This window comes from Rattus norvegicus, chromosome 13 (genome assembly GCF_021556685.1).
Source record: "Rattus norvegicus strain SHRSP/BbbUtx chromosome 13, alternate assembly SHRSP_T2T, whole genome shotgun sequence".
Classification (NCBI taxonomy): Eukaryota; Metazoa; Chordata; class Mammalia; order Rodentia; family Muridae; genus Rattus; species Rattus norvegicus.
In genome coordinates this window covers 77,311,172-77,337,500 of record NC_141546.1, presented here as the reverse complement: position 1 = coordinate 77,337,500, position 26,329 = coordinate 77,311,172, and the positions used below count along the sequence as shown (strand labels likewise).

General features: G+C 41.5%; 1 protein-coding gene and 1 pseudogene across 11 annotated transcripts in view; both read left to right on the top strand.

Moving 5' to 3' along the window:
• The window catches only part of Dnm3 (dynamin 3), a 485,732-nt gene that overhangs the window by 72,158 nt on the left and 387,245 nt on the right, over positions 1-26,329 (top strand). For all 11 annotated transcript variants that reach the window (XR_015635077.1, XR_015635076.1, XR_015635075.1 and 8 more), the window contains 1 exon segment: positions 1,605-1,678. Coding sequence is in view for 8 of the 11 variants with exons in the window: in XM_087579968.1 (XP_087436094.1) it covers positions 1,605-1,678 (74 nt within the window). In the remaining 3 variants the exon portion in view is untranslated.
• On the top strand, positions 1,030-1,128 carry LOC120096458 (U6 spliceosomal RNA; annotated as a pseudogene).

The following is a 26,329-nucleotide window of genomic DNA, read 5'->3' as shown; positions in this document are numbered from 1 at the left end:
GTTTAGCCTGAGCAATGTAGTGAGACCCTATCACAAAATAAAACCTCACAAGAAGGATGCAGATATATGTAGCTCACTGGGGAAGTACTAACACAATTCACCCACAGTCCTCCAAGATCAATTCCTAATACACAGCAACAATAAGAAATCACACCAACACGGACAAAAAGTTGAGATACAGATGTTTATGGGGAGTTTTTGATATTGTAGAATCAATAATGATGCATGTGATGTTGCAATATTTTCTTTGCTGTAGGTTTTTTGGTGTGGTTTAACCCATGCTAACATGTTTTCAACACAATCTTTTTTGAAAATCCCCCTCCTGACAGGAATTAAGAACGACTAAGAAAATATTGAAGTTGCAATATTTTTCTAGTGTTAATTTCTGTGACATAATAATCACTTCCATTTGAGACCACATTTTGTGAGTCTCTTTCTTCTTTTTTATTGGTTATTTTATTTATTTACATTTCAAATGTCATTATCCTTCCCAGTTTCCCCTCTGTAAACCCTCTAACCATCCCACTCCCCCTGCTCCATGAGGCAGCTCCCCCACCTACCCATCCACTCCTGCCTCACCACACGAGCATTCCCCTATGTTGGGGCATCTAGTCTCCACTGGATCAAGGGCCCCCCCTCCCACTGATGCCAGATAATGCCATCCTCTGCTACATGTGCAGCTGAGTGATGGGTCCCTCTATGTGTACTCTTTGGTTGGTAGTTTAGTACATGGGAGATAGTATCTAGTATCTAGTTGAATGATAATGTTCTTCCTATTGGGTTGCAAACGACTTCAGCTTCTTCAGTCCTTCCCCTCCCTCCTCCATTGTGGTCCCTGTGTTCAGTTCGATGATTGGCTGTGAGCATCCACCTCTGTATTTGTCAGGTTCTTTCAGTGTCTCTCAGGGGACAACCATACCAGGCTCCTGTCAGCAAGTGTTTCTTGGCATCAGCAATAGTGTCTGGGTTTGTTGTCTGTAGATGAGGTGGATCTGTTGGTGGGGCAGTCTTTGGATGGCCTTTCCTTCAGTCTCTGTACACATATACTAAAATTGGAACGATACAGAAAAGATTAGCATGGCCCCTGTGCAAAGATGCCATGTGAATTCATGAGGCTTCCATATTCTTGTGGGTCTTTTTATTAGAGAAAATTTTAGGATATTTAGGAAATATGCTATCATTCACCCTTTTTAAAATGGCCAGCACTTTGATGGTGCTAATGCTGATGTTGATGCCAAAGCCATTACTGATTTTGAGTTATCAGAAGTTCTGAGATCAATTTCAGTATCAGACCATTTGAAAAATTCAGATTCTCAGAAAGTGAAACCAAATGGGCAACCCAGGAAAACTTAAGCAAGCCTTTATTAATCCTACCTAGGTAAACGAGTGGTGTATTTTATTGAGGAAACTATGCAACAAGAGATCAGTTGCTGATGTGAGCTTTATTTTGCCTTGAACTTTGCAAGTACAGCTTTCATAGATGAATCTTGTTGTCTTGAGACAGAGAATACACTGAAAGATCTGAGACTCAACGAATTACCATGGAGCCAATTTACCACAATTTACCACAATGCCTTCATCTACCGTTTCTCATTTGTTTCCAGGGACTTTCTTCCTCGAGGCTCGGGCATTGTGACCAGACGACCTCTTGTACTCCAGCTTGTCACCTCTAAAGCAGGTAGGTGATTAGTGAGGACGTTTACTGTGTGGATGCACACACCCCATGGTGACCGTCTCACTCATTCCTAGGCACTAGACGGACCAACAAATCACTTCTAAAACCACTGTGAACAGCTGCCGGCATTTCTTTCTAGAATGCTCTTTGTTCTTTTGATTCCTTTGATTACAGCGAAGAGGAAGTCTTACATGAACTTAGATTTCTAGCACTGGTTTCTTTTGCCAAGAAACACTATAATTCACCTATATAAGTTCATAGCACCAAATAATCATGGATGCTCCTTGGTGTATATTCTCTCTGCAAGTATGTATATTATGTGCATAACTACTTTTCCATACAATTAAACTCTTTAGGGAACTAGACAGACAGTTCTAGTGGTTAAAGAGCACTCCTCGTCTTTCAGAGGACATGAGTTCATTTCCCAGCACCCGAGTCAGGTGACTCCAACGACCTGCAGCTTCAGGTCCAGGGAATCCAATACCCTCTTCCGGCCTTTGTGAGCACTGTGTTCATGTGCCCATAATCAGGCACACATGTGCGTATAATTACAATGTAAAGGCCGAGCTGCAGTTTCTACTCATAGATAACCAACCAACTGCTAGGCATCATTTGTCTAGAAGACCACTTTTTGTGCCTCATGTGTTCCGAAGATCCTTGGATCTCTATTACTGCCTTTATACCAATACTGTATTACATAATTACCTTTGCTCTGTGATATATATATATATATATATATATATATATATACATATATATATATATAAAACTTTAGAAAGTGTACTTCTATTTTATTCTTTTGTTTCAAGACCACTTTAGCTACCCTGAGTCCAAATTCTACACAAGTCTCTAGACTCATTTTGTTTTATCCAAAAAAATGTGAGATTACATTTTTAACTTCTGAAAAACCAGTTAATGTAACAATGCACTGTGTCAACAGAGTTAAAAACATCAAAACCCACAGGATTGTCTCAGTAGGCTCAGCGAAAGCGTTCCACATTGCTGTGGAAAACTTTAGTATATTAGGAATAGAGGGGCGATTCCTCAGCCTAATGCCCGTGTGAAAACTCCTCAGCTGACACACCTAATGGCAGAACAGAATGCTTTCTAAGACAGTGGTCCTCAACCTTCCCAATGCCTTGACCCTTTGATACAGGTCCTCATGTTATGGTGACCCCAACCGTAAAATCATTCTCGTGGCTGTTTTATAACCATGGATTTGTAACTGTTACAAATTACAGTGTAATTTGTCAAGGCAGTCATGACCCGCAGGCTGAGAACCACTGCTTTAAGATGAAGAATAACATAAACATGTTTGTCCCTATCAATTCTAGCCTATATTGTCTTGAAAGTCTCAGTGAAAGAGACTTGCCAAGAGAAAGAAATAAAAGATTTCTAGGTTGGAAAGGCTGAAGTAAAATGGTGTCTATTTACAGATGGTTCATGGTGCATATGGAGAATATGAAGGAATCACTAATATGCTATTAGAACTAGTAGATGAGATCCAGATGTTGCAAATTTCAAGATCAATATGTCAAACTCAATTATATTGTGTCCACTTGCAATGCACGATCTACAAATAAAATTTAAAAACCAGTCCCACTTACGCTAGCCCAAAAAGAGTACAACACTCGGGGGTTGGGGATTTAGCTCAGTGATAGAGCCCTTGCCTAGCAAGCGCAAGGCCCTGGGTTCGGTCCCCAGCTCCAAAAAAAAAAAAAAAAAAAAAAAAAAAAGAGTACAACACTCAAGAAAAAAACAAACATTTAACAAAAGGAATGTGAAATAGGGATCGGGTCATTGAGTCAAAGTGTTTGCTCTGCAAACAGGAGAACCTGAGTTCAAATCTATAGCACCCGTATAAACACTAGGCATGGCTGCATTGAGCAGGGAGACGGAGGCAGGTAAATCTCAAGAGCTTGCTGAACATCCAGCCTAGCCAAAACAGTGAGCTTCCTGTTTAGTGAAAAACCTTGTCTCTCAAACTGAGTAACACTGTATATGCGCAACATTTTCATCATTTTTGATGGTTGTTTATGCTGATTCCAGAATGATCCCTATCAGTGGTACCAAGATGGTGTAATAGTAGTATGTCTATTCTGGGGATAACCGTAACTCCCCCCTTCCCCCGAATGTGAGGACAACTCTATAGGAGGGAATTAATACTTGATACTGTAGACCTAGTCTAGAACCCATGGCTAAGGGGGCCTTAAGCCCTAGTGGGGAGCTATAGCATGGTTTAACCTGCTGTCTAAATACTTGTTTTGGTTGGGAGGTTTTTAATGACTTCTATTTCCTTATGGGATATGGGCCTGTTTAGAAAGTTTACCTGCTTTAACTTTGGTATGTGGTGGTATCTCTCTAGAAAACCATCCATTTCATCTAGATTTTTCAGTTTTGTTGAGTATAAGCTTTTGTAGTAGGATCTGATGATTTTTTCAATTTTTTTCCATTTCTGTTATTATGTCTCCCTTTTCATTTCTGAATTTGTGAATTTGGCTACTGCCTCTGGACTCTTTGGTTAGTTTGGCTAGGGGTTTATCTATCTTGTTGATTCTCTCAAAGAACCAGATTTTGGTTTTGCTGATTCTCTGTATTGTTCTCTTTGTTTCTGTTTGGTTGATTTCAGCCCTGAGTGACTATTTCCTGCAGTCTACTCCTCTTGTGTGAGTTTACTTCTTTTTGTTCTAGAGCTCTAGGATGTGCTGTTAAGTTGTTAGTGTAAGATCCCTTGAGTTTCTTTAATAGGGCACTTAGTGCTATGAATTTTCCTCCTAGCACTGTTTTCATTGTGTCCCATAAATTTGGGTATGATGTTTCAACATTTTCGCTAAATTCCAGGAAGTCTTTAATTTCTTTCTTTATTTCTTCCCTAACCAAACTATCATTGAGTAGAGAGTTGTTCAGTTTCCACATGTATGTGGGTTTTCTGTTGTTTCTGCTGTTATTAAAGATCAGCCTTAGGTCATGGTGGTCTGATAGGATGAATGGGATTATTTCAATCTTCTTGTATCGGTTAAGGGTTGTTTTGTGACCAATTATGTGGTTGATTTTGGAGAAGGTACCATGAGGTGCTGAGAAGAAGGTGTATTTTTTTTTAGGGTGAAATGTTCTGTAGATATCTGTTAAATCCATTTGGTTCATAACCTCTGTTAGTTTCACTGTGTTTCTGTTTAATTTCTGTTTCAAGGACCTGACCTGTCCATTGGTAAGACTCGGGTGTTGAAGTTCCCCACTATTATTGTGTGGGATTCAATGTATGTTTTGAGCTTTAGTAAAGTTTCGTTTATGAATGTGGGTGTCCTTGCATTCAAGGCAGAGATATTCAGAATTTAGAATTTCTCTTGGTGAAATTTCCCTTTGATGAATATGATGTGTCCTTCCTCATCATGCTTGATAACTTTTGGTTGAAAGTCTATTTTTTTGGAAATTAGGTTGGTGACCCCAGCTTGTTTCTTGGGACCATTTGCTTGGAAAACCTTTTTCCATCCTTCATCTTTGAGATAGTGTCTGTCTTTGTTATTGAGGTGTGTTTCTTGTATGCTGTAAAATGCTGGATCTTGTTTGCATATCCAGTCTGTTAGTTATGTCTTTTTATAGGTGAGTTGAGTTTATTAATATTGAGAGATATTAAAGACAGATGATTGTTGGTTCCTGTTATATTTGCTTTTGTAGGTGGCTTTATGTGCCTGTAGTTCTCTCCTTTTGGCTTCTTTGTGAGATGCTTAATATCTTGTTTTTTTGTTTGGTGTAGGCACTCTCTTTGGTTGGAGTTTTCTTTCTAGGATCCTCTGTAGGCATGGATTGGTAGATAGATACTGTTTGAATTTGGTTTTGTTCTGGAATATTTTGGTTTCTCCATCTATGTTGATTGAGATTTTTGCTGGGTTTCGTAGCCTGGGCTGGCATTTGTGTTCTCTTATAGCTTGCATGACCTCTGACTAGTCTCTTCTGGCTTTCATAGCCTCTGTTGAGAAGTCTGGTGTAATTCTAATAGGTTTACCTTTGTATGTTACTTGGCCCTTTTTTTTTGTATGTTATGTTACTTGCAGCTTTTAATATTTATTCTTTGTTCTGTGGGTTTAGTGTTTTAATTATTATGTGATGAGAGGATTTTCTTTTCTGGTCCCATTTGTTTAGTGTTCTATAGGCTTCTTGTACCTTTATGGCCACCTGTCTTTAGATTGGGGAAGTTTTCTTCTATGATTTTGGTGAAGATTTTTTCAGGTCCTTTGAGATGGGAATCTTCATTCTCCTCTATTCCAATTATTCTTAGATTTGGTCTTTTCATTGTGTTCTGAATTTCCTGGATGTTTAGGTTAGGAGTTTTTTATGTTTTGAATTTTTTTGACTGTTGCGTCAATCTCTTCTAAGGTATCTCCTACACTTGAGATTCTCTCTTCTATCTCTTGTATTCTGTTGGCGATACTTAGATCTGCAATTCCTGACTTCTTTCCTAGGTTTTCCATTTTCAGGTTTGCCTCCATTTGTGCTTTCTTTATTGTTTCTACTTCCACTTTAAGGTCTTGGACTGCTGTATGCAATTCCTTCACCTGTTTGTGTTTTCCCGTATTTCTTTAAGGGATTTATTTGTTTTCTCTTTAAGGGCTTCTACCTGTTTTCCTGTATTTTTTCATTGAGTTATTTATATCCCCCTTAAAGGACTCTTTTATCTTCATGAGATAGGATTTTAGGTCAGTTTCCTGATTTTCAGGTATGTTGGTGTATTCAGGGCTTGCTGTGTTGGGTGAAGTGGGTTCTGATGATGGCCACATATATTGGCTTGTGTAGCTTATGGTTTTGCACTTGCTTCTGGTCATCTGGTTATCCCCTGGAGTTTACTGGTCTGGGTGACTCTGGAGTCTGCCTCTTTTGTCCCTGGGTTGCCACAGGTCTCCTGGTAGGCCTGTGACCCTGGCTATAGCAGACCTCCTGCGGGACCTTCCAACTCAAGGGCCTTCAGAGGGGCAGAGAAGCTGCTGATTTGTTGCCCTGGCTGCAGTAGATCTCCTGAGAGGGCTTCAGACTGTTGGGTCTTCAGAGGAGCACTCAAATTGTTGTCCTGTGTGAAGCTGTTCTCCAGGGGGGGGCCTGTGGGCTGTGGTTTCTGTTTCCCTGTTTGCAGCAGAACTCCAGCGAGGCTTTCAGTCTTTTAAGTCAGTTGTCCTGTATGCCACAGAGCCCCTAGGAGGTCTTCAGACTGTGGTGTTGGTTGCCCAGTTGCAGTATTTACAAAGAGGTACTCCTGGGAAGCCTTCAAGCTGTGGTGTCCTGGGTGCAGTGGATCTCCTGGGATGTCTCCAGCTGTGGTGTCAGATGCCCTGGGTGCAGCAAATCTTCTGAGATGCCTGAGGATGTGGGATCAAATGCTCTGAGTGTAATGGACCCTCTGGTATGCCTCAGGATATAGCTTCTTCCTAGGAGCAGACTAGCTAGCAGTCTGTCCCAGCAGAAAGGACCAGGTGGAAGGAGCAAACCCTTCTTAAAGAACTCTGTGTGCCACCAGGCAAACTTCACTTGCATTGTGGAACTTGCCATCTAGTAAAAACCGGTCAAAGCAAGTTCACAGAATATTATATAACAAGAAAGAGGATCAATTAGCACTTAGGAGGTAGAGGCAAGCTTGAGGACAGCTTACTCTATGTAGTGAGTTTTGGTCCAGCCGTGGGGACATAGAGAGAGCCTAGCTCAATGAATAGAAACACAAACAAACAAACAAACAAACAAACAAACAAAAAACCCACTAACAAAATCAAAGAGGAGGAGAAGGAGGAGAAGGAGGAGAAGGAGGAGAGATAGGAAAGGAAGCAAGGGAAAAGAGGGCTGGCATGGAATTGTGTAGCATATGTACTTGACGTTTAACTGGTGGTGGAGGTGTGGGCAGTAGGTGTGGAAGTGCAGGGACTGAGAAGGATAGGAAGGAAAACAGTAAAGACCCAGTGCTTCTGCAATAGTCAGAAAGAAGAAGGCTGCTGGGGGCTTGGCCATCATTGGCCAGAGGACTTTCATGAGAACACAATGGGAGGATTAGAACTTCAAGTCGAGACCAGGGCTAGAACGACTGAGGGATGGAGGGTGCGCTAAGAGAGCTCCTCTACCTGTGTGCAAGAAGCAGGAGGTTCTACAGTGGGGGGTGGGTCGGAGTAGGGGACAGTGATGTGTGGGGAGAGGGGCAGACAAACCTGTGCCCGGACTGAGTTCAGACTCCTTCAGTGATCTTCTTGTCATGCATTTGTTGGCTTCAGGAAGAGGCCAGCATTTGCTGGTAATCAAAATCTTCTCTTCCTAGTTCCCTCAGTTATGACTTACGTTCTTTTCAACCATACACTGCTCCCATTTGTGACAAAGACACCTCTTATGTTTAACTCTAAATGTATTATTTACTGCTTGTCCTGGCAGTGAAGACTTTATCCCTAATTTTAAACACAATGAGTAGGCCCCACATGGTTTGTTGTATTCTGTTTAATCATTCATTGTGACAGCCATTTAACAACAAGCATGACCATCCTGCCATGTTTCACCATGTTTCCATTCCTACCCTACATCTACTATTAGCAACTAGCTCTTCTCTTTTTCCAAGCCCTTTTCTGCTCTGGACAGTTTGATATTTATTGCCTAACCTTTGCAAGAGTTTTTCTGAGGTAGAACTTTGGTTTCCACTTTGGAAAAAGAGACTCAGCAAAGTTAAACAGTCTCTCCACAACCCCAGCGCTGGCTGGAGTACAGATTGTTGGTATCCATAGGATAGTATAATCCCAGTGTTTACTAAATGCTGTGATGAAAATCCTTACATACAATTAACGTATGTTCATAAAACATCATATACAATGCAAAATGAAAGGCGCAGGGGGTTTTAGTGCTTGCTTTTTTATATTCTAGAACATACCATATATTTTATCTCTTAGCTAATTTTTAAGTTCCTTCTAGTTTGTAAAGGCTATCCATTAAGTAGCACTTAGCTTCCTGTCCCCGTCACCTGCTGTACTAGTTGCTACATCAGACAACCAATTAGTGCTGTGACCTTTACCGCACATCATTTGCTTCAGGACACTTAGTGCTTAGCGTAGAAGAGCATTCCAAGAAGTCATTTGTGGAGAAAGTGAGGAAAAGAATGACCTGTCTTCTATTAATAAAGGTGAACACATGAAGGAATGGTCACTATAAAACACCATAGGAGTATTTCTAAGGTGTGACCCAGGAGCTGAGAGCCTGGAAGGACATTGGTCAGTGTCAGATGAAGCCTGCAATGTCAGTGGGGAGGGAGACAACAGGCCACTATTCACTGCTCTGCAAAATCAGAGAGGAATTGGCCAATGCTATGAGCCAGGGCTTTTCCCAGACTAGGGAGCCAGTTAGTGAGTATCTGTCAGCCCCCACCGCTTTACTGGATCCTAACACCGGACCAAATGCTTTGCATGAGCAACTGAGGGCATGGACCATGTTCCAGTGCCTTCGTTTTCAGATGGAGTCGTTTGTAATGTAATAATTCTCTGCTCCAACCTGAAGCAGAAAGTGACTTTTTAAAGATGTTAGACTCCAACTCACTCTGTGTTAAAGGCCCCTGCAAAGGCCTTACGAAAGTGAATTCTGTGGATCAATGACTGCCTGAGAACCTTTCTATGGAGAATGTCTCTCAGAATGCTGTTATACTGTTTGTTCTGCTTCATTTCAATGTTAGTGTAAAAAATTAAAAATCAGCAGTTACAAAGATGAGTTGATGGCTACTGCTCACAATATAGAAATATTCTTTCCTTTGTGAGAAGCCCCCTGGCTGCTTTCAGCTTTTATGTACTCTAAACATAAATCTATTAAAAGTTGACCCAGCATCTTCAAATCTCGGGTGCTATACAGTATAAAATGTGTCTGTGACATCCGGTTTTAATATTTTTCCATGGACTAGAATCACCTGAGTAGGGAGCTGTACCAGAGGAATTGTGGGGAATGCTTTAATGTAGGGAGTCCAACCCACTTTGGGTGGTGCCATCCCTAGGCCTGTGGGGCTGATCTGTAGAAGAAAGCTAGCTGGCACACACCTTTAATCCCGGCACTTAGGAGGCAGAAGCATGCAGATCTCTGTGAGTTGTAGACCTGTGTTTTCTAGGGCAGCCTGTTCTACAGAGTGAGTTCCAGGATAGCCAGAGCTACACAGTGAAATTATCTTAGAGTTTCTATTGCTGTGAAGAGACACCATGACCAAGGCAACTCTTATAAAGGACATTTAATTGGGACTGGCTTACAGTGAAGAGGTTGTTTATTGTCACCGTGGTGGAGAGCTTGCCAGTGTGCATGCAGAGGAAGAGCTAGGAGTTGATCTGCAGACAGTAGAAGGAGACTGTGAGCCACACTGGGCATAGCTTGAGCATGTGAGACCTCAAAGCCCTCCCCACAGTGACACACTTGCTCTAACAAAAGCACATATTCCAATAGTGCAGCTCCCTATGGGTGAAGCATTTATAAACGGGAGTCTATATGGGTCATACCTATCCAAAACATCACACAACACAAACTCTGTCTCAAAAACCAGCACACACACACACACACACACACACACACACACACACACACTAAAGAAACAAAGAAAGAAAGGAAGGGAGGGAGGAAGGACGGAAGGGAAGGGGGGAGGGAGGGAGGGAGGGAGAAAGCTAGTTGAACAAGCCAGAGGAGCAAGCCAGGTAACAAAGCCAGTTAATGTGCATTTCTGAGAACACTTCTTTAACCCCAGCCCTGACCTCTGTGGTCTCACCTTTGAGTTTCTCTGGTGACTTTCCTCAGTGGCAGACATAAACTAAAGCTAAATAAGATAAACCTCTTGTTCTTCCAAGCTAGCTTTGGTCAGTGTTTTATCATAGCAACAGAAAGCAAACCAGGACAGCATCCATGTTGAAATAAGTTGTATATGGCTTGTAGTTTATTACAGAATGGGTGTCAGTATTTTGAATTCTTGGTTGCAGCTGCTGTACACAATCATTTCAATGAGGACAGATAGCTGGTAAGGGGATTCGAACCTGTGCTGGAGGCTGATGGAGAGGTGATGTGTGGATTGATGTCTGTATGCAGGTGAGGGCAGGCACCAGATAAGGCAAGGCCTGTGATTGGGCAGTGAAAAGGAAAGGTGGTGACAGAGCTTTTGAGAGGCCAAGGAGATAGGGGAAGAGAAGATGGATGAGGAGAAGGATGACCCACCTCTGTGTGACTTCAATTAGCCACATGATATACGAGTATCATATAAGGAGTGGATTACAATTCGTCTTATCGATGTGGGTAGTTTATATCAATACCAATTGGCTCTGAGTTATTGTGTGGACATTTGGAGGAATGAGAATTTACTGATATAAATCTGATTGATAAATTACAAGCTTCTAGAGTTTTGATTTTACCGGGACAGTGGAAATTGTGACAATAACCAAGGGGATGCTGGGATTGTGAACAGACTTCATGGCAGAGAATCACAAGAGGGCAGCCACTGCTGGGGCCAGAGAGTAGCCAACGTGGGGCTAGCCAGGGAGGCAGTGACCACCGGGGACAGAGAGTAGCAGGAGGTAGCATGGCCTGGGGCCTGGCATCCTTTCCTGTTATTTACTGCAACAGTGGTGTGTGTGTGTGTGTGTGTGTGTGTGTGTGTGTGTGTGTGTGTGTGTGTGCAGGCAGGGGCTCTAGGAGCAGCAGCCACCATTGAGAAGGTGAGCCCCCATTTTTACTCTCAGGCAGGACTCTTCCTTTCGGCCAGAGAGCACTGTGGTTGGGGTGGTACTGAATAAGGTGTGTTTGTGGGGATTGCCAAAGGAATCACGTCTGAGGCAAAGTTGGGGCTCCCATGGCTGCCTGGAAGACACCGTTAGCCCAGCCTGACTGTGAGCCCTGATTCGTGTGCAGTGACCGGGGGTTTTTCTTCTAGTTTCATAGATCAGATATGGACAATAGAAATATTAGGGTGACACCACTGAGAACATTTGAAAACTTTGTCTCCCAGTACACGTTCAGACAGCTGAGCCTGATCAAAGCTGGCCTTCCGGAGCAAGGCAGCCTGCTTTCTACAAAGGATGGAATGCTAGTTTTCTCGGTAACAAATTAACCTCACGGTAAAAACAAAACCATGCATTTCTGAGAACATTCTTTCTCAAGAGCAGCTCTGACCTCGTTGGGTTTCGTGCTGGCTCTGTTGGTCTTCACAGGAAGGGCAGGTTATAATTCTTTTGGCTGAGGTTATTTTTCAAATTCAGTGCACACAGATGCCGTGGGGAGTGTCTTCAGGATATTCAGAGTTTTGATTCACTGACTCTGGGTAGGGCTCAGGAGCTGTATTTTAAACAGTCACCTCTGGGTGCTTAGAAGCACATTCTAAGACTGGCAGTTTTGCCCAATCTCTGAGTTCTGATCTCTTCACTTAGCTGACTCTCCCTTTCTCTTTTAATAGGATCATTTGTTTGGGACATGACATATTGTCCTCTTGAAATATGTCTCCAAGAATCCACACAGGAATCCACAGAGGAATTTATGCCTATGCGGTGGTGTGGCAGGCACTCATGCTGTGCTGAGCTGCGATGTCCTGCTCCTTGGATGGGCAGTTTAGACACAGGCACCCTGACTCGGCATTTCAAGAGTTTAAGGGCTTCATGGTCTATCAGAGGTTGAGATTCTAAAAGCCCCAAGTTGAGTTGCCATGGAGCTGATTGGCTTTATAGGAGGGGATCTGCAGCTAATTTGCCTCCACTAAGTGGGACCTTGCCTCTTTTTCCCTCAAATGTCCAGAATCTCCATTGGCCCCTGAGTATCTCATGGATATCAAGTACAAAAGTCTGTTTCTGGGAAATTTAACTAGGAAAAATAAACCAGGAAATATGTGGTGGAAGAATCAAACTGGGAACAACAGTTGAGTTTTCAAAAGGAGGTGAAGGCCCATTAGCCTAGAAGGAATCAAAGGTGTCCGTCGGAGAGAGCTTTGGAATATTTTCTTAGCATAGTGGATACTGTGAAGATAAATAAATTCCCAAAGGTTTTTGGTGAGAGAACATACTTATTAAGTGGACAGAAATGTGCCTGCTATACTCATACGTGTCAGAATATTCTCATATTTATAACCCACTCCACTGCTCTCAAACCATTCTCTTCCATGGAATATTTTATAAACCTTTATTTCCATTTATGATTATTGAACATATGCTACGTGTGTGCAGGTGTCCTTGGAGGTCAGAAGAGGGCATTGGTCCTCCTGTAGCTGGGGTTATAGGTGGTTGTAGAACTGTGGACCCAACTCCAGTCTTCTGAAAGAGGCAAGCACTCACGCACTGGCTCTCTCTCCATACCTTCATAGAATCCCATAAACCTTGTTTATGAGAATTGGTGCTCTCTAGGGCTCTTATCTGGATGGATCTGAAATCTGGCTTGACTGTGTCTTTCTTGTCTTCACTCTTTTTAATATGCGCATTAAGTCAAGCAGTTCAAGTAGACTTTATTTTGTGCTTGATCTTCCTGTGAATGACTCCTATACCCTGCCCGTCTGCTCCTCCCTCCCTTCTCCCCCTCCCTCCTTCCCGTTACAATGTTCCAAAACTGATATTTTTACACATTTTATTTTGTTCCCCATTTTCTGGGCCTTAGCACTGCTTATTCATTAGCGGGCTTGGAAGTTCTAGTAGCCATGAGCCTTCTAATATAAAGTCAACAGCAGTATTTGCCAAACTGTAAAGATTTTCAGACAAGCCAATGAGCCTTTGTAAGCGAACAGGCCCGGATCTCACTTCATACCGAGAAGACTGCCCTTTAACACTTAGAGCATCTCCTTTTAGGGGAGCAACGATTAAGCTAAAGATATTTTTCCCTAATGAAACTAAAGGAATTATACACTTTGGTAGTACAGCTGCCCTCCATTGTGAAGTCGAAGGTGCCTTGAATTGGTGATAATTTGTTTCTTCCTGCCTCCCCCTGTTCTCTTGTTGGAGAAAGCACTGATGGTTACAGCTGTCTTGAGTTTCCACCCTGGAAGTTGGGTTTCTATGGAGACCTCTTTGGCTCATGTACTGTTCACTCCAGAACTCCATCAGCTTTAAGTGCTTGGAGGGGAAAAGGAATAAGCAACTTAACTTTAGGACTTTCCTTTTCTTTCTACTCTCTTTCTTTTCTACTCCCACTGAAATACTGGGCTGTCTTGTGACAATCAGCACCCCAGAGGTCTAAAAGGTATGCTGGCAAGGGGCTGTAAGTATTTAAGGCCCAGAGAAGAGGCACGGGATTTACTCCTACAGAGAGCAAGCACATAGACTGTTCTATGTCACAGCTACAGCTATGTCTGCATTCCCTGTCACCTCCCTCCACACTGCCCCTGTTCATTGGTTTCCTTGTGTCTCAAGTCACAGAAATAATAGCCCATGGTGCCACAGGCTTTGCATTTGCTGGATGTGTTGAGAACCAAGAAATGTGTTTTCTTGGGTCTTTTATTCCTCAAGGTGTTGGCCTTGTCACAGCCTGCATCCTGTTTCCTAGGAAACACACACACACACACACACACACACACACATAACACACACATCACACACACATCATACACACACAACACACACACACATGCACACACACACACACACCACACACACACCCGGGGAGGAGAAGTATAATATTTTATGTTATATACATAAATAAAAGAAGTAACAAACAAGACTATAATCTTGTAAACTTGCCTGTTGGGTAAGTGTATTTGTGTGGGCACCTGCAGAGTTCAGAGGTGTTGGGTGTGCCTGGAGCTATAGTTAAAGGCAGTTGTAGGTCAACTGATTGTGAGCAGTGGGATCTGAACTCAGGTCCTCTGTGAGAACATTATAGTCTCTTAAGCCCTGAGCCATCTCTCCAGACCCTAAACTTTTTTTTAAATTGTAGTCTAAATTTGTGTTTACTTAAACAAATTTTTAAATTATTTTGTATCTGGACTGAAGCAATTAATGCTGGGCATTCGTAGAGGCAAATGGATTAACACGCTAGGCCATTACTTATAGCTTTCCTTTATTCACAGGAAAGCTATTTCTTGAGTGGTGCGAATATATGCGTAAGACATAGTCGCTCCACCAGGTCCTCTAGCGCTCAACAGAGAATATGTTTGAATGAAGGATGGCTGCGTGTTCACAAACAGATACTGAGTTCAGCAGTGGTGGCTTGAATATTCATTTTCATCTTTAGGACAATAAGGTTAACTCCTTCCGTGCTTATATACAGGGGTAATCGGAAGAAGTTATCTGAGCAAGGAAGACGTCTACAGAAACAGCAAAGTGAATGAGAAGAAGGGAGGGACTGTTTGGTGATGTGGCCTGGGGCGTAATCTGTGGTATGAACACTTTAAGCTTATCCAAGACTAACTTACACATAAATGAGACTCAGACCATGGTTATTTTTTGGCTTTGACAATTATTGGGGTCACCCCTAATCGACTCTTCTAACTGTATGCCTGACTCCCTCCCTAGTGGTGTACCCCACACTCTTTCTTCTGGCCATGTGCTCATGGTTCCTTTCCTCTCATTGTGGCTTCCCCCAGAAATTAGACAAATAGGGATAGATTATTAAATTTAAACAAAGCATTTCATAGCCATAATCTTACATTGGCTGAAATCTTTATATTTGATGTGGAATTGAAGTTATATTTTCTTACAGTGGTAAAGAATTTGTATATTGACACAGGTTTAAGGTTTTTATTGGTATAAAATTTTTTTAATTATCTTTAATCATTTTTTACAGTCCAGTTGTCATCCCTTTCCCTGTCTGTCCTCCAACAGTTCCTCATCCCATTCCTTCCCCCAACCCCGTCGCTGCCTCCAAGAGGATTTCCCCAACCACCTTCCCCACCCCTCCTGGCTTCCCCACTCCCTGGAACTTCAAGTTTCTCAAGGGTTAGGTGCATCTTCTCTCACTAAGGCCAGACCAGGAAGTCCCTCTGCTCTATATGTTTCGGGGGTCTTGTACCAGCTCGTGTATGTTGCCTGGCTGGCGGCTCAGTGTCTGAGAGACTTCAGGGGTCCAGGTTAATTGAGACTGCTTGTCTTCCTATGGGGTTGCCCTCCTCCTCAGCTTCTTCCAGCTTTTCCCTAATTCAACCGCAGGGGTCACCAGCTTCTGTCCATTGGTTGGGTGTAAGTATCTGTTTTCAGTTTTTTTTTCTTTTTTTCGGAGCTGGGGACGGGTGTAAGTATCTGCATCTGACCCTTTTAGCTACTTGTCGGGCCTTTCAGAGGGCAGTCATGCTAGGCTCCTGTCTGTTAGGACACCACAGCATCAGTAACAGTGTCAGGACTTGGAGCCTCCCCTTGAGCTGGTCACTGGTCCTCCTTTCCCTCAGTCTCTTCATTTTTGTCCCTGCCATTCTTTTAAATAGGAACAATTCTGGGTCAGAGTTTTTGACTGTGGGATGGCATACATTGACACAAAATTTAATATTAATTTTGTTACTCTTAAATAGGCATTCAAGAATACAAGATTTAGACCCGGTCCTTTAAATAGCTGATATTACAAACTGTTTATAGTAATTAAGTAATGCAAGTTAATAGTCAGATAGTGAAACTCATGGTCTTATTAGATACTAATTTAATTAATTACAATAAATATTTTCAAGTTATTCAAATAGTAAATAGCAAAAAATCAATATTTAACAATTCAGTTAAAATTCAAAAGCATCAGAGATCCACAGAACATGTCATTTAATGTTATTCTATTATGAAGAGATCTTTTATATTCTTTCTTAAATCTCTGATGGAGTTGAGGACTAGTTATAGTCTCACAATTGGACTTAAGTTGTTTAGCATTAAAGAAGGTGTTCTAGATTTCAAAAGATGGTTTTCAGATGGTAATATAAGTTAAAATCAAACATGATTGAGGTACAGAATTGTAAACTCATTAAGTTAGGATAGATGACATAGTGCTTTATCTAAATTGCAAAATAGACTAGATGTCATAAATGTATATCATACCTTATAATTGTTATAATTGTATTTAATTTATATCTGAGAGGAAAGAGCCTTTTGTTGGCCTAAAAAGGTAAATTGTTGAGGTTTGTCCTCTGCTATCTATTATAATGCTAAGTGCAACCCCCCAAGACCTGGTTGTCCCAAAGATGAGAGAGTCCTCACGTAAGACCCTAAGTGATCCTGCCCCCAAGTTATTTCTGATTAGTAAATAAATATGCCAACAGCTAATAGCTGGGCAGAACAGACATGGGTGGGGTTTAGGTCTGTCGGTCTTGGGGTCAGAGGAGAACCAGGAGGGGGAAGAAGACATAGGAGAGAGAGGAGAAACCACCTTGGGTTAGGAGTCAAGAGATTGTGGTTCTGAGGGCTGGCTAATTGGAGTTAAGAGCAGCTCAGATTAAACATAGCAATTAGTAAATAATATTTCAGGGTTATCAATAGGCAAGTAGATTCTAATAGCACAGAGAATATATATCTGCTTAGCTATTATTCTGTTTAAGACTTATTGTAAATATCAAGGCGGAATCTATTTTTATCCAGGAACTAAATGGTGAAAGGTGGGATAGAAACCCCAAGTTGAGATTAAATATTTCTACAATGGTAGAGCCATAGGGATAGCCAGCCCTTCTCTCCTGTGTGCTGGCCTTACCTTTTACATGGCTGTGTGTCACAGGGCTGGTCTTGGCCTATTGTAAACTGGAGTATCTGTGTCTCATCCTACCAAGGTGTCTGTTCTCCAGTGTTAGAGACCAAGAGCACGACACACTGATATCCTTGCTCGCAGAAGCTACACTTGACACGGTCTTTGTTTTGCTATCGTACTAATTAGGAAGGAAAATGATTCTGTTGAATGAATCCCTTGCTAATCAACACACATTTCCTATTTCCATGCCAGCATTGTGTGTTTTTCTAATTATCTCCAGGAACAGTGACTTGTAATTACGCATAGAATAAAGCTGAGTTTCTGTGGCTAAAGAGAAACCTGAATATATAAACACACACAGGTTTGTATTTCCCATTTCGTTTTTCTTTGTATCAGGGTGGGTGAATTATTTGTATATTTGTTACAAGAGATATTTATATTATTAGTCATTTAAATTGAAGAAGGATAAGGGGTTTTACATGCCATACATAGAGAGAATCAATTGAAGGTGGCATGACTGTTTATTAAGATGCTGGAGTCTCTCCGGATAGGATAATTTGAAATTCTATTTCAATATCTGACACGTAAGAAATACACGTACTATGCATTTAAAATTGAGTAAAATCAAACATTGTCATCTGAAACCATCATCTTAAGGCAAAGGCATCAGGTGGCAAATAAATGTGGAAAATGAAAGGCCTAGACAATTATGCAAGCAACACAACTTTAATTATGCAATAGTGGTGTCAATCTAGGGATAACTATCACCATTAGCTGTTGACTGAAACTTTCATTCATTATGCATCCATTCATTCTGGAAATATCGGTGCTTTGCATGTATGGCCCATAATGATCAAAATAAGACAGTCTATCTTGACTCTAGGATAGATCGACATAGATGAGATTAAGCAATTTGTGTGGTATGTTATAGAATGTTCAATGATTTGGAATAGTAAAGGTTGGGCTTAAGAGGCCGGGTGGCATTTTTATGTAGTTTGTTAATGTCACACAATCTTGAGGAATGGAGAGGGTGATGACAGTGGCTCTGATTCCCGTGGCTCTCTCAAAGAATAAAATTCACAAAGAGGAAAGAACCATTGCAGAGTGCCAAGATGACAGGTACTGGGTCACGAAGGCAATGCAGAGAGACTAGTGTAGCCCACATCATAGGAAATTTTCTGTCTCCTGTGTAATAGAAGACAATCGAAGTGTTTGAGTTGTTTCTACCTTTTGGCTAACAGAAAGAACTATTTGTCCCATAAATCTTTTTTTAAAGAATAAATTCAGTAAATGTTAAGAAAATTTAGTTTAAATCTAAACTGTCAGATCTTTCCAATAAGACCTTTACAGCTTTTAGGCTTTATAACCCACGACCCCTACTGCAACTACATAACTTTTCCATAACCTGAACACATCAGTAGACTGTGAGGAAACTGAAGGGTATGGATATACTCCAGTGGACTTGAGGGAGTCTTTCCATTCTTAAATGCTAAGAAATGTTCCCAAAGTTTGTTCAGGCATTAGATCGTAATTTAAGTTACTTTACACTTAAGGAAAGTGTTATGCACTACTGTGAGATTTGGGCATGTATGTAGCGTAGTGTTTAAATCAGGTTACATATAACACATTCCATCTATCATCTACCATCTGCCCATGGCAAACATGGTCAACATCCTTTCTTTTACCTTTCATTTGGAGCGTCTGCACATACACATCATGCATAGCCACTCCCCTACTGCCCTGGCCTCACTGTATCAGCCTGCACTCGTGTCTCTTCCTCTGTCTACTGCTCTCTTCTTTCCAGCCTCTGGTACAGTCATTCCTCTGTCAGGTCCTGTTCTTCCACAGATTTTAATCTTCACATACAAGCAAGATCCTGGTGTACTTGTCTATCAGTGCCTCTGTGGTAGAGATAATTGACCCAGCAGATGTGCCAGGCTCAATACAAGAGATACAAGAAAACAAGATAACACATTTCCTAAAGAAGATAACAAGCGTCTAGCAACAGATGCCATAGAAAGTAGTGTTGATGATGTTGCCTGATGAGCAATTTGAAAGGATGATTATGAGAAGGTTCATCACATGTGCAGTTTATTATTGGACGTGCAATCCCTGTGCATATGTGAGTGTGTGTGTCTCTGTGTGTGCACGTGCACATGTGTACACAGATAGCTAATAATTTCTTCATCTGTGATTTTTGTGTTTCCTGCTGATTGGATTTTATTCTGGCTATAGGTCATATTTTCCTTTTTTGCATGCCTGGTAATTTTGATTGGCTACTAGGCCACCGTAGATTTTTATATTGCTTTGGAGTTTGTTTTAATAATTTGGGACTTTGCTGTTAAATTTTTGAAGCTTTTAAAATTTATGTGGGGTGAATTTGACTGACGGATCTTGTACCAGATCACTTGCCTTTACGGGTCAACTCGTGAAAACATTGCTAGGATTGTTTTTGACATTGCTTTGTGTCTATGGTAACATTAATCAAAGAATTATCTTCAGTAAATTTTTTGAGTTATTTCTGTCTTCCTTTTGCTTTTTCCTTTCCTTCATCTATCTTTTTGCATAGACAACTGAAACACATAAACTATTAAACGTGTGAGGCATCTTATTCAAGTTTTTTTTTCTTTTCTTTTTTTTCAGAGCTGGGGACCGAACCCAGGGCCTTGTGCTTGCTAGGCAAGCGCTCTACCACTGAGCTAAATCCCCAACCCCTCTTATTCAAGTTTTAAATTTCAGAATTGCCAAAACCAAACCAAACTCAAAACAAAACCATGTGTGTGTGAGATGAGAGGGAGAGAGAGAGAGAGAGAGAGAGAGAGAGAGAGAGAGGGAGGGAGGGAGAGAGAGAGAGAGAGAGAGAGAGAGAGAGAGAGAGAGAGAGAAGAGAACCTCTCTTTGGGCTTTAAGCTCACTACTTGGCTAGATTGACCAGTCAGTTGAGCCCCCAGAATCCTCTTGCATCTATCTCCTGTGCTGGGTTACAGGCATGTGTTGCTGTGACTAGCTTTTAAAGTAGGCACTGGGCACTCAAACTGGGTTCTCAAGATTGTACAACTAGCATTTACCCAAAGAGTCAATTCCCTCCCTTACACAAAACAACCTCGAGATGTTTCTGAGCTACCCACAGGATGTGGAGCCCAACACTTTTAGGGGATAGAGGGATGAGATGGGAGGGACTTGGAACTGAGAATGCACTTGGGTTTGTGGTTGTCGAGCTCAGACAACTTAAAAATGTACCCATGCTAGGTCATGGGCATGGATGTTTCCATGTGGTAATGTTTGTCAGGTGGACAGTCAGTCTTGAGAGCTCATCAGAGTTGCTGACTGTCGCTTGCCTTACCAGAGTTTGGCTGTTGCAAAGGCCATCCTACAACTGGTCTTCTACCAATAACAGAGGCAGTAGGAAAAAAGGCAAATTATATCACCAGTGGAGCTACTTTGTCATGCTGGTTTTTACTCCTGAAGTCCGTGCCTTGCTCTCAACTTTTCTAATTGGAGTGGGAATTGGATTTTAGAGGAAGCCTCGGCCAAGAACTTCACAAGAGTACTCGTTTAAAAGTATAAACACATCACACAAATGTGTGGTTTAGATCTATAATTTTAAATTAAGAATTAAATTATGTTAAGTACCTTTAAATAACCACGGAAGCAGTTATGTGGTAGTTGAGGATGGAAGGGAAAATCCCTGTAGGCCTCAGAAGAGCCATCTGTGGGCTAGGAGCTGTGTGGAGTGAGAAACTTCTCAAAAAAACAAAACAACAACAACAAAAACCAAAAAAAAAAAAACAAAAAAAAGCTGTGCTTTCGGAAGGATGATAACGTCATTATGAGCACGTGAGAAGTGTAAAAAGATGTTGAGACACATGCTCCATGTTAGGAGGTTTGTTACATGTGACTTTAATTGGTAGCAGTTGTGAGGAGACAGCAATGGTTGCTAAGTAGGATAATAAGCTAGACGTGGTGGCTTATGTATGGAATCACAATACTCAGGAGTCTGAGGCAGGAGGATTGCTGTGAGTTTGGGCTGTATAGTGAGACTGTCTTAAAATACACAACACGCACACACATACCCCCCCACATCTTATACACACATTATACATACAAACACACCACACATATGTATACTCCCCCAACACAGCACCACCCACCATATACACATACATTACACACACACCATATATATTATATATATATATATGTATATACCACACACACATCTTATACACATACCTCATACACACCCACATACCCACTCATACAACCACACCACACACATGCACACTCCCCCAACATATACCTCCCACACCATACACACACACACACACACATATATATATATATATATATATATATATATATATACACACACACACATACCATATATACAATTAAAACAGGAAGAGAGAGAGAGAGAGAGAGAAGGTGGGGGAGAGCGAGCAAGCTGTTGCTCTGATGGCAGCTTGGGCATAGGGTTTGTGGTTTCTAGGAATAGGGATTACACATAAACAAACACTTAATTTTTTTATTTTTAAGTACATTTTAATTTTTGAAATTAAAATACAATTGTTTAATTTAACCTTTCCATTCTTCCCACTAACCCATCATTTAGTGTGTTTGTGTATATTTTTTTAAATTGGTAGCACATGTGTATATATATATATGTATATATATATGTATATAACGTAAATTCCTAACTTTATAAATGCGACTTACTTAGTTAATAAACTGTTACTTGTATGTATATGAGTTCAAGCCTGACCTCTTGGTATCGGATAACCAATCTTTCCTGAGGAAGACTATTTCTCCTACTCTCTGCGTTCCTTATATGCTGTAGGTCTTTTTCTAGGGTTGGGGCCCTGTGAGATCCCTTCCATGTTACTTCTATTGGTGTTAGATGGAGGCTTCAAATCCTCCTGTTCTCTGTTTTTTTATTGATTAAAACTCAAACTTTTTGGTTTCAAAAGTTGAGTTTGAGTTTTAAACAATAGGACTGTCTCTCTGTGTCTCTATGTTCCTATGTCTCTGTCTCTCTCTGTCTCTGTCTCTCTGTCTCTGTGTGTCTCTCTATCTCTCTGTCTTTCTGTCTGTCTCTCTGTGTCTCTGTCTCTCTCTTTATGTGTCTGTTGAGTGTTTCTCTTTCTGTGGATACGTTTTTTCCTTTGTGTGTCTCAGCATGTGTGTGCCCATGTGTGTTCTTGTGTGTGTCTGCCTCTTTCTCTGTATCTCTGTGTGTGTCTATGTGTGTACCTATATCTGTATGTGTGTATCTGTGTATAATTGTATGTGTCTCCGAATGTGTGTGTGTTCAGGCATGCATGTATAATATCTGATATGCTGCCCGTTGGTTGCAGTCCTTAGGCAGGTTTAATGTCTATATATGTTAAAGAAGGGATTGTACGTCATTCATTGAGGTTCTAAGTTGATATGAATTAGATATTTTATACCTAGTTTAAAATTTTTAACATCTCTTCATGAAGGCTGAGAAAAATTCAGTATTGCACAGCAAATATGGATGCTCTTTTACTTGACCTTGGCCTCAAAAGCTTATTAGTAATAACTTTAGGACTATAAATAACAACAGATTTCCTTAGTATTTATAAAGAATGTCAAGATCTCTATAAAATAAGATCATAAGTTAATTGAGCAGATTAGGTTTGTTTCCTAGGACCCCATCCAGTCTTCTCTGTTACAATATTTTACTCAGTCCCTTCCTCTCTCTCTATTGCTTGGTTTTACATCTTCTACCTTGAAAGCCTTTCCAAGGCATCTGTTGAGTTTACTCACACTCAGAAGCAGGTAACTGAGATGGCTTGAAGGTCTTTGCATTTCAATAGAAAGAAAGGACAGCACTCCTCCTCCCCCCTTACCTGGCACAGGGAGTAATGTCTTCCCGTGGAGCTTCCTGCACAGAAAGGACTGTTCCGTGTTTGTTTGTTTTGTTCTGTTTTGGTTTCTGATTGTCGCTGTTTTTTTTTTTTTTTTTTTTTTTTTTTTTTATGTGGAGAGGCCTTTTTAAAATGTTCTTTAAGTCGTCCCACCCAGGCAACTACAGCTCTGCTTCTGTCCAAGGTTGGCACCTCAAGGTAATTCCATCTCTTCTCTGTGCAGAGTGCCTCATGCATTATTTCTGATCTTTAAAGAACTTGGTCTCCCAAGAGCAGAGAACGATCTAGTCTGTTTGACAGCCGATGAGACAAACACGTATTTTAGAGAAGGAAGTCAACACATTTGAAAACACTTTGAAAAGTGTTAGTCTGTGACACAAATACAAAGGACTCCTTGCCAATCTGTGTAAGATCTAACAGGTTAAGCCAGTCCGCTAAATATTTAATCAAGGAACTAATTTATAATGGATAAGGAAAGTTGAAGTTCATACTGAGGTGTTGGAAGAGTGAGCTGTGGTAAGAATGCCAAGATGTAACACACACACACACACACACACACACACACACACACACACACGTACACACATACACACATGTACACACATGTATATTCTTATATGTATACATGTATAAATATGTATACATGCACACTGTATATATTCACACATATATGTGGATATACATATACACGCATACACTTATTAGCATTCTGGGTGCAGAGGTTGAGATGACAGATCAATGGCCAATGCCAAGGTGAAAATGCTCACACTGTATAGATCAGCTCCCAGATGAACAAACTGACAGCTCTGATCATGTCAGAGACAAAAAGGAAGGCAGTTCTTCACTGATAAGACAGCAGTCGAAAGAAGAGTTGCCAAGGAAAACAGCTACAGCCTGTCACTAGGGCCCTGTTGACATAGTTCCTCAAACAGGCGTTTCCTGCAGGAGCCAGATTCCTAAACTGTAGTCCACCAAAAGCCTTGAACAACTTTCATGGTTGAGACCAAATCCAGGTAGAGGAAGTCCTAAAGTCAGGATTTGTAAGCTCCAGCTGAACTACAAAACGATTCTACTTCCTAGCATTCAGACACCCAGGAGTTCTGAGAAAAGCGCCATTATGGGACTTCCCTAATTATGTAACTTATTTAGGTGTATTGGTCAGGAAGCAAAAATGGAACTACCATAGTGACAAAAAGCACATTACTGGTTTGGGGTGGCATGGAAAGACATTCTGAAGGAAGAGGGGATTGCCAGGGGGAACGGGGAGGCTGTCGCGGTGGTGAACATGTTTCTCATCTTGTTTATGGTGATGGTGCACACATCTACATCCATGTCAAGCTGTGCATTTTGTTCTATATCAGTCATAAAGCCATTATGATGTTATGCATCATTCTACTAAAGGGCTGTGAGTCTGTATCTCAGTTACAGATGCCTCTGTGTTTTCTCTATTTATTTTTCCTAGGAGTGGAGTAGAGGAAGGAGGATGGGCTGTGCCACTGGCCAGGTTGTGATTTCTAAACTCTGGGCTTCCAAGAGACAGTGGGCAATCTCTGTCTGTCTCTGTTTCTCTGCCTCTCTGTCTGTTCTCTCTCTCTCTCTCTCTCTCTCTCTCTCTCTCTCTCTCTCTCTCTCTTTCTGTGTGTGTGTGTGTGTGCGCATCTGTCTCTTCTCACACACTTTCCTAAGATTATGATCCTTTCTGATGTTGTGAACCAATAAAGCGGTCGCTTTATCCTTGTTGACTCCTTAGTGGAAGCCAGTGTTGAGCTCTGAGTTCCAACGGTGCTGTTGGTTGACATTATTCCCTTCATTTAAAATGGGAAGATTATTTTGATAGAGATTATGCTTTTCGATCTCAAGGCAGAAAAATAGCGCGGATCTCCTGTCCCTAGTACTTTGCATGAGTGGGGCTTGGCACCTCTTTGGTTACCAAGCAGGAGAAGCGTTGGAATACTGTGCTGCAGTGCCTTGCATTATACAGTATTTATCACAGACCTGCCCTTCCGTGCTCAGTCTGCCGAAAGCACCCCTATTCACCGGAAGATCTGTTTGTAAAGAGCTGGGCTTCTGCACAAGCATGTTTCTGAGGAGGCAGGCAGATTTTTTTGCTCAGGCAGCAAATGAGTACAGGAACATGTTTTTGCTGATTTATCGTGTGACCTTGGCCAGTTCACAGCATAGTTGGTGTCTACTTATTTCTCCTTTGAAGTGTGGCTGACGGTATACTTGCAACGAAGGATAAGTTGACATTTTGATCCAGGAATCAGTAAATTCCCAAAGGATGTCTTAGTACAGTGGTTCTTAACCTTCCTAATGCTGCGACCCTTTAACACAGTTCCTCATGTCGCGGTGACCTCCAACCATAAAATCATTTCATTATTCCTTCTTCCCTGTAATTTTGATACTGTTATGAATTATAATGTAGATATCGATATGTAGGCTATCCGATATATGAGTTTAGGGCCCTAAAAGGGGTTGCGACTCACAGGTTGAGAACCACTGCCGATTCCTGGTCAGATTGTGCGGTCAGTTGGTTTATTTTTCCCTCGAGAAAGGATATTATGGGCCCCAGGCTGGCCTCGTCCTCGCTGTTTTACTGAGGATGACTTTGAACTTCTTCATCCCTTTGCCTCTCACTCCTCAGTGCTCAGATGATAGACATGTATGTGCCACAGCCATGCTCAGTTTATGTGATGCTAAGGATCAAACCCAAGGCCCATGTACGCTGGGCCAACTAAGATGTATCCCCAGCTCAGCCAAAGTCACCCATCACTTTTTCTCTCAGTCGTTTTCTTATGAAGGCAGCTGCAGGCGAGGTGCCAATTCCCCCTTAAGTCTTCGGGGCCAGCTTCCTACCCTTGGACTGCCTTGGGCTTCCGTACTTCAGTCGGGGATTCTCAGGTCACCTGTTCCACCCACTGTCCCATAGCTTAGTGTTTAGGGGTTGGTCTGATTATTTTATTGCAGTGCATTTCTTGAGTTTAAGGGCCACACCTTGTTTATGTTTGTGTTTCAAGTCCTGGGGTATGACTCTGGGGAAGGGATAAGCAAGCACCTCTCTACCCGGGTCTTCAATAAATGGATCCCATCCTCACTGCAGTTTGAATTTGAGATCTTATTCAGAAATTCCCAAGTTAAGCTTCCACGAGCACAATCAGAGTTGAAATTTGTATTCCACAAA